The sequence below is a fragment of the Alligator mississippiensis genome, chromosome 11 (assembly GCF_030867095.1).
Source record: "Alligator mississippiensis isolate rAllMis1 chromosome 11, rAllMis1, whole genome shotgun sequence".
NCBI lineage: Eukaryota > Metazoa > Chordata > Crocodylia > Alligatoridae > Alligator > Alligator mississippiensis.
The window spans coordinates 17,425,347-17,437,488 of NC_081834.1; the positions used below are offsets into that span (position 1 = coordinate 17,425,347).

A 12,142-nucleotide genomic window follows, 5' to 3' on the forward strand; every position below is an offset into this window, starting at 1 on the left:
CACAGCTTTGTATTTCCTAGACATTACAACAACAATAAAAATACACAAAAAAATTTGAAACTATAAATTTGTCAAAGTATAGAAAACACATGTTTTCCCCCCAGAGGAATACATTAAAATATTAATAAAAGAACACTGGAATTTATATTGCTACAATTTATTGCACTCATTTTACAGTCACTAACACAGTGAAAGAATATTGTGGCTGTTTGCTGCAAATGTTGCTATATTCAAAGAGTTTCTTGCATTCTGCACAAAAAGAAACAGGAACTGTTTTAATAATGGTCAGCTTTAGCCATGGATTTCACATTGCCAGGACTTGACTGGGATATCACATTACAAGTCTTCATTAAGCAAAATTGATTTTCTGGCTATTATGCCATATAAAGTGAAAACCTAACAAAATGGAAATTTAAACATAATCGATACATGTTTTGAATAATGTAATTCAGGAGGAATTCAATAACAAAAGGAATTGTGGACCTAATACTGAAACTCCTATGCACTTCAGTAATCCTTTCTTATAACTACAGGTCTACTAGAAGGACTGTGAGATCAGGACCTATATTAGTGAGCTTTACACACATAGGTGGATTGAACTTAAAGAGCTAAAGTCAAACCCTTTAGTACAGTTTGGATTTATAACACATTCTTCATTAGAAAGAATGAGTTTACTCTCCAACCTCCACGGTGGCTTATCCAAAAGTGTGGTATGAAATTAGTGGGTGGTAGCTACAGGACTTCCTTTTTGGGAAGGAAACAGACCTCTCCAGCAGATGTGAAATGTTCTGTGAGGCATTCAATAGATACCTGGTTCCTAATACAGTCTAATAGCACTATGTTAAGTTTATGAGGACACATCAGAGGCTACTAGGAACAGACTCTTCTTTGGCAATCTCAGCCAAGAAATTTAAAACATCCAGTGTGCCCAAAGTCTTAATTCTTTACAATGTATAGTTAAGCAGAGAATCTGAGACTACTGTGATGAAGACTTCTTCCCTCACCCCATCACTGCTGACCCAGGATATATTAAGTAATTAGTGCAGAACTAATGGATAGACTGCAATCTCCATAACATGATAGGCAGGCAGGGTAGGAATTCAAGGTCTTCTACAGCTGTTCAAAAAAGCAACCCCCTACACACTACTGCTCATCTCCAGATGCAATGAGATCACCATATTTCCTTCAACTGCCCTTGAGACAGCCACTTAAAGGAGTTTCTCCAGTGTGGAGAATGGTTGTGCAATGAATATCCTGCATGTAGAGTGAATTGGTTGGTTTTGACTATAAGAACACCACACATCTTGCCACTGCACACTGTGCAAAACATTCCACTGAATACATCTGCTAGGGACACACAAACAGGTATGCATGACATAGATTTGGACATCTACTTCCTAGTGGTGGGAACTTTGAGTAACATAAAATGAGTCATTCTTGCTCTTTAATACCCCAGTGCAGAAAAGCAGTTGAGCACATGCTTAAGAAGCCTAGGTATTTATCTAAAATGTTACTGATTCTTATGAAAACCATTGGATACAAGGTTATTTGGGTAAATGTGATATCTTTTATTAGACCAATGGTTCCCAAACCTGGGTCGCAACCCAAATGAGGGTCGCGGGGGCAATGCCAGTGGCACTGCACACAAAAGATGAGTCACGTGGCATGCCGGGCCCCCTGACCCCAGCCCCAGCCACTGCTGCCGCACTCCATTCCCAGCAGCAGGTCACAGAAAAAAAAAAAAGGTTGGGAACCACTGTATTAGACCAACTAAATAATTGGAAAAGATGTTCTTTGCAAGTTTTGAGGGGCAAACACCCTTATTCAGGCATAAGAGAGTCACCTCTCCAGTGCCTAAAAAAGGGTGCTTGTGCACAAAACATTGCAAAGAACCATTTTTCCAACTATTTAGTTGGTCTAATAAAAGATAGCACATGTACATAAAGAACCTTGTCTGCCTATGTCCTTAGACCAACACAGTTACAACCAACAACTTATGAAAACCATTAGATTTCATCCCACTTGACTCACACAAAGAGAAGAAATAGTGTTTCACAAGACATTGTATGGTAGGTGAAGGGGACAGAAAACCACAGCACAGCTGAAAAGGAAGATATCAATGAAGTGTGTGGCTAACCTGCCATTTAAACATCTCCTTAGAGAATATGAGGCTCCCCCTCCACAAGTCCGCGAGCAATCACTCCAGGCTCCCCAGGCATCCCAGCCACCTTCTTTATCTTCATCAGAGCGTGTAATTCTGGAGGTCTATAAAAAGCAGAGGGAAAAAAAAAAGCCTGAATCTGTCTATTAGGTTCTTTCACTGATTATTTCTGTGTAGAAGACTACTGAACTTGTACAGGGCAATGATATAGTCAGAGAGGTATGTTTAAGATTAAAGTCCTGTTTTGAAAAAGAACATTCAAAATTGCAGCAAGTTACAAATGGCAACACTACTGGAATATGAGAGGTCATCAAGACTGGCCTCCCTTTCAGAGAACTGTATTAGCCAAATACCCTGATTTGTTATCCGCTGCCTACTTTATTACATGTTTTAGAACAGAGCTCCCAAGAGGCATCCCAAAGACATTCTGCCAATTTTCTTTGTGCCACCATACTGTTTCCTATATTTTCTGGTATTGGGCACATGATTTTTTGTGCATACATGCCATAATGCTCATCTGATGGCAACACCAGTTTCCATGATGAAGAATTCTAGATGTGTAAGAAATTGTTTCCAGAGAAAAAGAAAGGCTTGAGAGAGAAATGTCTCTCGCACCTAAGGCACTGGCCTGGAACTAGGGAAATGTAAGTGTAAGCCCTGGTTCTTGCTCATACTTCCAATGTGACTTAAGACAAATCCCTTACTCTCTGCATCACTTCCCCCTCTCTCTTAATAATAATACCATAGGAAAAGGGAAAACAATCCAAAGTAAAAAAAAGTATAGTACCACTAGTTGAACACTAAGAAGCAGGTTAGTTTCCTTGACAGAAAACAAGGTGTTAAGAAGTCTAAGTTTATAAATCTTTTATAAATTTATCTAAAACATTGCTGATTTTTATGAAAACTAGATTTTATACCACTTGACCCACACAAAGAGAAGAAACAGCATTTGAATGTATACAAGTTTTATATAAGTATAAAGAACCAGCTAGTAATGCTTGTTTATCATTCAAAATTTTGAAAGTGGTCTTTCTGGTTCCATCATAACACTAATATGAGAGACCTCTGGACAAATTCCCACCCCAACTGCTTATAACTTAATTAGTAAGGGCTGTTCAGAGTCTAAGATTTTGCAAACAAAGACACATTACATTTTGTCCTACCAAACCAGAACTACAGTATAATCTCTTCACATGAAATATACTTCCCCAGTAATACAGACTGAGAGTAATATTCCAGTCTGCACAACAGCCCAGCTGTTTTAATTGGCAAAGCAGCAGTATTTTGACTTTTGCTTTTATTTTTATAATACCCGAAAATGGTATACTGATTCCAGTTTGATTATTTTTAAAACTTCTCTTAGATATGTTTTAAAAAGATCAGATCACATTATCAATACCTATTTCCTATTCAGACAATAGGCTGTCTGGAAGTGTTGTTTGCCCACAGTTCTTGCTGAACTCACAGGGAGCTCTGGATGCTCATCCCATACCAGGATAAGGACCAGACTGCATGGTTCAGTGTTTTTAATTAAATTGAACATGACACACCACAGACAGTAGCTTTTTACCACCCAGAAGAATGCTTAAATACATGGATGCATTTCATATACCAGGATTTGTAAGGGCCAGCAGCAGGAACCCTGCAGCAGGACACTTTGCCAAAGCAGATCAAATAGAGTCTGGCTCTGACCACGCTGAGGTCTAAAATGTAATATAATTTGAATTACAAACCTTCAGTGTCCTCTTCGAAAAGAGCTACAGATCCTATTCATTATTCTAATCTAGAACAGTGATTCTCAACTAGGATGCCATCTAGAGTCAAAAAATGAGTGAAAACTAATAGCTGACATTTTCAGAGGGGTGCCTTGACTCCAAAGAGGTTGGGAACTGCTGATCTAGAGCAAATATTTGTTTAAATAGGAAGGTCATATTAGCAGCTTCCTCAAGTACCATTTTCTATTTTCAGTTCTTTATTTGTAGCATACTTTTGTCCTTTCATGCTTGTAATTTCTAAAAACTTTTCTTTGAAAAAGAATGTACTGTGCTGTCGGGGTGTATGAAACAGGCTGTATTCAATTCGGATTCAGCCTGAATCGGGGACAGTGATTTGATTCGTTGATTCAGATCACTATCCCCAGTTTGATTCAGCCAAATCTGAATCTGGAGATTCAATGTTGATTCAGAGAATCAGTGATTTGAACATGGACATAACTTTAAAAGTTTTCTCTACGTACCTTGAGGTATCAGGCACAGCTCGTGATTGCTGCAATGCTGGGGCGGATGGAGCGTCCCACAGGAGTGTGAGGGGCCCCCCCGCGTGCTTGGTGGCAAACCCAGACCATTTCTGGGTCTGCTGCTGAGGCCATAGGGGGGCCCCCTGCATCCCCCCAGCTTGGCGATCAGCCACAGGGGGACCCAGGGTGCCCCCCAAAACCCAGGAGGCACCAATTACTGAACTAGAGGGGCGCAGGGGCCTCCCTGCATACTCCCTGGCAGACCCAGAAGTGGACCAGAAGAACAAAAAAAATGTTCCCCAGGCTGCATATTTGCAGCGGGGTCTCAAAACTAGATACCTGGATATCCAGGTATCAAAATAAAAAACTCACAGAAAAAAAGTAGGGCAGGGCACAGTCCTGAGGAAAGTGGAGGCTTGGGTCCTCCAAAGAGATGCTCTGGCAGCTAGCCAGAGCATCGCTATGGCTGCCCCTTGCCCCAGTGTTGAAGCATGCTGCCTCCATGTGTGGGGCAGACAGGAGCGGTGCAGCCTGCATGGACCCCAGCTCTGTCCCAGGTAAATAAGGGACTGGGGGTGGGGGGGACTGGAGCTGAGGGGTTACTCAGGAGGATTAGGTCCCCCACCTGCCCTCCACACAGCCCACAGCACACCCCCCACCCCACAGCAGCAGCCCAGCAGGGCGCTCAGGGCTGTCCTGGCAAAGCCCTCCCTGCAGCACGGGGCAGAGTGGCTTGGCCCCAGCTGCCTGGCACCTGTCACTGCTTGTGGCAAGTCATACAGACCTGACCTGTCTTGGCACAGTGCCGTGCACCTTCAGGCAGCTCTGGGCTGCTCATGCTGTCACCCAGGGCCCCACACTGCTCACAGGGACTGCCTGTTGTGCCAGGCTAGGTCCTGCATGCACAGGCCTCATGCACCATCAGGCCGAGTTGGTTTTGTGCATTCAGGACCTGGCCCGGTGTGACAGGCAGTCCCCGCAAGTGATGCAGAGCCCCAGGTGACAGCCTGAGCAGCCCAAAGCTGCCTGAAGGTGCATGGACCCGTGTGGTACTGCACCGCACCAGGCTGGGCTGCACCCACATGATGTGGCAGAAGCAGCGCCGGGTGCCAGATGGCTGAGGCCAAGACATGCTGCCCCATGCCATGTGGGGGGAGGTTATGCCAGGAGACCCCGAGTGCCCCGATGGCCACTGCTGCTGTGGGTAAGCTGTGGGCCGTGTGGAGGGGCTGGGGCCATGTGGGGGGGGGGGCTTTGGGCCCTGTGGAGGTGCTGTAGCTCCTTTGGGGGGGATTTGGCCCCTGTGGGGGGGCTCTGGGCCCTGCAGGGGGCCTGTAGCCCCTGCAGAAGGGGGGATCTGTAGCCCCTGCTTGGGGGGACTCTGGACCCTATGGGGGGGCTTTAGTCCCTGCAGTGGGGGGGCTCTGGCTCCTGCACGGGGGGGGGGCTCTGAGCCCTGTGTTGGGGGCTGTAGCTTGTGGGGGACAGGAGACCCACCCCTCCTGGGCAGCCCCCTCACATGGCCCCCCACACCCACACTCTCCACACAATCCACCCACACACCCCCTAGCCACCCCGATATACCTGGCCCTGTAGGTCAGGAGTGAGGGGACTGGGGTAGCAGGCAGGTTGTTGGTTGAGCATGAAGGGCAGGGGCAGGGCACTGGCATATCAGTGCTGCTTAGCACTGCACGTCCTGGTGAGCGAAGGGGATAGGGGCAGCTCTGATTTTTCTATGACAAAAAAGCCAAAACTAAATGCCGAAGTGTATAGATATTTAAAATTTATTTTATTATGATGATACAGGCACTGGTAGACTACCAAACTGCTTTAAACTTGTAAATATATCAATAAAACACTGCCCAACTGATCTCTCTCTATATATTGGCATTTCATTGTAATAGCAAAAGAACATTTTTGTGTATTTTAATGAGAGAATTTGTGTTTCTTATCAGAGAATATGCAGTGTTTAAACAGGGAACACCAAGATCTCTGCTGGTGAGACAAGTGGTGAGACCTGGGCAGAGAAGCCTGTCCAAGGCCAGCATTGGGGACCCAGCTGGAGGGCAAATGAGGTGGCTGATCTGTTGGCCATTTGAGACCAAAAGGACACTCTTGCACAGTTCAGAGCGGGCCACCACAAGAAGTACATCTTCTGGGCAATAGCTGCCCATATGGTAGAGCAGGGGCACCCTATCCAAGTCTGGCAGGTGTGCAGACATGGGGCCACAGGTTCAAGGGGGCGGATGCTGTCACAGGTGGCAGCAGGTCACAGCCAGGCAGCAGTCCCCACTGCCAAACCACTGCAGTGGGTAGAGGGGGCAGGGGCCACTCCAGGTCAGGGCTGCTTCAATCCAGTGGTCACAAGGGGCAGTGTCCCCAGATACCAACTGGCCAGGCCTCTGAAGCTCCTGAGGGCAAGTTTTTATGGTGCTGGCCCCAGGCTCTAGTTCCCCTTGGCTGCAGATCCAGGAGGAGCTGGGCAGGGTTATTTTGCCCCAAGTGGCCCAACTTGCCCCACACCAAAGTGCATGTCCGGATATGTGCACTGAGGCAAAAATCCCCAGCTCAAATTTGGGCCGCTTCTATTCAAATGGCCGCAAGCAAACGTGCCTGCATGTGTGAACACACCCTCAGAGTCCTGCACATTCTCTCTCTGCCACATACACACAGACATAAGCAAACACATAGTCATCACTGCAATATGAGGATGAATGTGTTATTGAGTTAGTCACATAAGGCAAATTAGTAATAGAAGCAGCCTTTCAAATTGCCCAATAATAATCTTCACATTAATCTCAGCTATGTGACTATACCGAGGAAACTATAAGGCAGTGGTCTCCCACAGAATAGTCCCTGGTGCATGAACAACAATATTGGAGAAGTAACATGCTGAAAGCTGCATCATACATTGCATTTCCCATCAACTTTATTTTTAACTTTTTAATTCTCTGTGGCCATGAGCAGCATCTGAAGATCTCACAGGGAACAGGCTGCCTTCAAAGCATTGGGTGGGACCATTGCAATCAGATATGTCAGGGGTTGTCAAATGGGGGTACATGTACCCTTGGGGGTACTTGGGAAGGCCCTAGGGCAAGGGTGGGCAATTATTTTGGGGGGAGGGCCGCTTAATGAGTTTTGGCAAGCCATCAAGGGTTGCATGACAGGCAGCCAGGGGCAGATAACTATTATTTTCTAAAATTTTTTAAGGGGCCCTGCGGGCCGGATAGAATGGCCTGGTGGGCCGCATCTGGCCCACCCCTGCCCTGTAGGGTATGCGCAGGTGGGCAGGGACACAGTGCCACCACGTCCCAGGAGCAGGGCCAGGGCGGGACAAGGGCTGCAGCGCCCATCTGCGGGCCATACAGGCACCACCCGGCTGGTTGGGAGGGAGTGGGGGAAATCTTGTACATGTCCATGCGCCCCCCCAACCTCGCTCTGCATCCAGCTGCCAGGGATACACTTATTAAAAAAGGTTGAAAACCCCTGAGCTATGTAATAACAGCAAAATAAGTGAATGTGTACCACAGATCCAAACCTGTCATAGCAAACAAAGTAGATGAGCTTAAGAGATCAAGACCCGAGCTTAGTTTTTTTTCTTGGAGAATGTCCCAAACAGGTCAATATAAAGGAAACTAGGTACTGTCATACAATTTGCATGGTATAAGAAAAATATACAAAAATGCCAGAATTATTCACTCTAAAACGTCACCTTAAATAAAAAAAAAAGTATGGTTATAGTTGAGCTCCTTTGCAGGCACTAAAGCCACTGTCTTAATTCACTTTCCTAATGACATCTAAGCCAAAGGGACATTTCTGTAAAAACAGTACTGCACCATATATCTTCCAATTACTAGATAGCAGATGTTATAGAAATGAATTATCTCCCAGACACTGATAACATTTAAAGTCATTCTGTCATGCAGCATCTGAATATGTTTCTAGTCTGTCACCACCAATTCGCTGGGTGCTATTTCTGAGTGTTGGTGTAAGGAGTAATTGTTAAATTAAGCAACAGTTCAGTTAAACAAAGAGCACAAACCACAACCTTCATAATAATAATGTTTTTCTTTTAAAATTTAGGGTTTGTTTGTTTTTTAGAAAAGTCAAGTGTCATCATAGAATTCCCAAATTTTAACTGACTTCCTGCCAGCCAAAGGGTAATTAGATTCCAAAAAACTCAAAAGAATACATTTTCTGTTAACCAGTGTATGACACAAATGAGGGAGTGAACCATCTCAGTTTGAAACATAACAAACTTACTTAGTCTAACTGAATAAATTGGCAGCTTCTTAACCTTCTTGTTCCGTAAAGGTTAACAATTTGACAAATGCTTACTGCAAGCTTTAAAATGTACACGTGCCAGCTTACTGTTCCAGAAATGATAGAGTCCTGCTCCGCTTACATCCCTGAGGAATACCAGAATTGGCACTGGGGTTTTTTTTCACATCAGATGCCAACTCTGAAATGTGGGATCCTGAAAATGAACCAACTGATTCCAATATGAGCAGAAAGTGCTCAGCACCTCTTAGGGAATCACAAGTTAAAAATCAAAACAAGAATCACTTTTAAAAAATCTGTGTGTAAAATCAAAGATTAAAATTATCTCCTCTATTCCAAAGGCAAATGAAAATATTGTTTTACCCTATTGAAAAAAAAGAAAGCAAAACTTGATGAACCTTGTGATGCAAAAGAAAACAAGTTGAGTAACTCTCTCTCAGAAAGCTGGTTTCTTTGGATGGTTACAGTGATACTAAAGCAATCAGAACATCATCATTTTTATTAAAACCAGCCACATGATATTAACAGACAGAATGGCATTTAGAGCCCTAAATAATGTACAATTTTCACTTACTAAACTGCTTTGACAAAAGCCATTTTTCCATACTGTAACTAATTAAAAAACTCTAACTCACTAGGATGATCAAAGTAAAATTTGTGCCAACAAAGCCTTCTTCATAATCATTGACTAATTCAGTGCCCACAGTGTTGATTTAAACTCCATCCAGTTCAATCCATTTGTCCCATGGGAAAGAGTTAAAAGCCGCTTGAAGCTGGCCTGGTAATTTATTAGCAAAATAATATTGATTTACTAACTGTCAGCTTTCATAAAATCTACATATTACATTTGTCTACACTGTGGTACCAAATTCAAGTAAAAGAAAGAAAAGATCATCAAAGTTCTGATTTAAATCAACAAGAGCTTGGAAGCTCACAGTTAGGATTTAAATCAAGAGCTAATTACAATTGGGCACAGAAGGGTAATGTTCTGCCTAGGGACTATATCCATGGCTTGCTTGTTAACTGATTTTTCATACTTTTGTTGATTCAAGCCATAATTCTAATACTCTTTGGTAATGAAGCTTTTGTATGTAATTTTCCTTTAGATGTTTAACTTCTTTAAGTAATGAAGTGTTACACACACACAATCTAAGAATGAGTGTTTTGTTTTATATGTATAAAATACAGTGATTAAATAGAGCCATTGCTGCTACAGCGAATTCAGACCAAATAACTTAGAAGAGCTACAAAGGTAATTCCATACAAAACTGAAATGATTTGTTCTTTCTGTGTAGTTATATGCATCCCGCTTCTATTCAGTCCAGGTACTGGAACTGAATCCATGCCTAGTGTAGAATCACAATTAGGATATAGGCACCACATTCAATAGAGTTCTATTTCAAAACCTCTACAAAGTATTATGGAGAATTTGTTCCAATTTACATGCAATAATTGGTTTCTAAATATTTCATCACAATTTCAGGGTTTTTGGTTGTAGTCGTGCTGGTCTAAGGACATAGGCAGGCAAGGTTCTTCGGGTAGATGTGATATCTTTTTATTATAGCAACCAAGTAGTTTAAACAAAGGTCTTTGCAAGCTTTTGGGCACAAGTACGCTTCTTTAGGCATAGGGAGACTTTGCTGCTGTTCCTTCAAGATCTCAGAACAACAGCAGTCACCCTATACCTGAAGAAGGGTACTTGTGCCCAAAAGCTTGCAAAGACCTTTGTTCCAACTACATAGTTAGTCTAATGACAATTTCCACATTTCTAGATCTACAATCAATTTTAAAGTAATATCATCTAAAAATCCATCTAGCTGCACAAGGTTTGTACAAGGCTCTATACAACAAGGACCCAACCCCGCAAGTATATTACGCACCTGCTGAAAGGTGAGTGACCTCAACTCCCAAATAGTTTAGAGGGAACTGAAGATACCGAGTAGATCTGATGCCTGGTTAAATGCAACTTGAGCCCTTAAAATGGGCCACTAAATAGCAAAGACCCTTGCACTTTGTAAAACTCAATAAAATTTGCTAACTCAAATATAAATTAATCTGAAGAGCTCAAAAAATAAATCTTTTTTTCACCAGTTTCCCCTCCCTGTTTTGGGGTCCTATTTTGTCTCTCCTACCTTTCAACATGTTTATGAGTGCCTTATTCTGTAAAGTAACATGCTTAATTTTGATGACATTACTTGCATGTTAGTATGCTATCCAAAATAAATAATCAAGGCAAAAGTGGGCACCAAAAACCCAAACAACATCCAAAATATCTCCAGGGCTGAGAACCAATCTGAAGCAAAGATTGTTATTGTGGAATGTAATCCCCAATAAACAACAGCTACATTTACTTACATTACAAATCAAACAAAATGCTGTAATATGGTGGGTAAAATGGTTATTTGGCCAAACTTTTGTTTGGCTATCATGAAAGATGACATAATTATTCTGAATTTGGTCATGCACACTTCAAAGGAGATAGGGTGCCAGAAAATTAAGGTTGGCTTATGTTGTTTTAGCATTATTCAGACATCTATTAGCTAAGGCCTGGATATATAAATACTTAGGATTCAGTGTAAAAAAAAAAATCAACCCCTTAACATAAACACTCTGATACATTAGATGCTTGTTTTCCAGTTTTTAATACAGATTTTCACTTTAAACATGCACATACATGCCAAAATACAAAAGCATTGCCCACTGTTCCTTTTCCCCTTTCTAAATTAGTTTATACATTGGAATCGGTGCCACAGACAGCATTTTACAATGGAAACTTCAATTCATGAAAGAGAAAATGGGCCGGATTAACTTCTGGGCCCCCGGCAGCAGTCACTCCACCTGGAATAGTGTAGCAATACAGGCTGCCCAAAACTCACAGTTCATATGGAAACCAAGGGCCAGTGATCACCCCAGAGTGGGTAGGACTGGATGGAGAAGGGGAAGGGGAAAGGGAAAAGGAAGGGGAAGGACCAGACAGCATAAGAATAGATTCACTGTGACTTACTAGCATCCTCCAGCAACAAGGCTCTTGAGGAACCCTGAATGCATATTAAGATATCTTATCTTAGTGGAGCAGGTCTTAATGGGGCAAGACTCTTGAGCAAGGACTCATTATGGAAGTCAGAGTTCATCTACATGGGGAACTTTGCCAGCATAGCTATACTTGTATAATGATTTATAATGGGGTATAATTTAAGGATTTATAATGGCTGGTATAATGGGGTAGGTACGCCAGCATCACTCCCGATGCAAGCATTTTCCTTTAGATTAGATTAGTTTAGGGTATGTCTCTCTATAGAGGGGAGTTAAGATCAACTAAAATAAATAAATAAATAACCAACAAGACACTAAATCTCTACAAAGCATGTCCATTCAGGGAGGTATAGGAATATAATTATAGTTGCATAGCTATACTGGTAAATTTCCCCATGTAACAAGACCTAAATGTTTACAAGCCCTTAAAT

General features: G+C 42.7%; 1 protein-coding gene across 3 annotated transcripts in view; it reads right to left on the reverse strand.

Annotated features, from left to right (window-relative positions):
- The window catches only part of ADAMTSL3 (ADAMTS like 3), a 368,636-nt gene that overhangs the window by 191,390 nt on the left and 165,104 nt on the right, over positions 1 to 12,142 (reverse strand). For 2 of the 3 annotated variants that reach the window (XM_019477525.2, XM_019477526.2), the window contains exon 5: positions 2,138 to 2,265. The exons of the other annotated variant lie outside the window; for it this stretch is intronic. In XM_019477525.2, the coding sequence (XP_019333070.2) occupies positions 2,138 to 2,265 (128 nt within the window). The remainder of the gene's footprint in view (positions 1 to 2,137; positions 2,266 to 12,142) is intronic. 3 annotated transcript variants of the gene reach the window in all.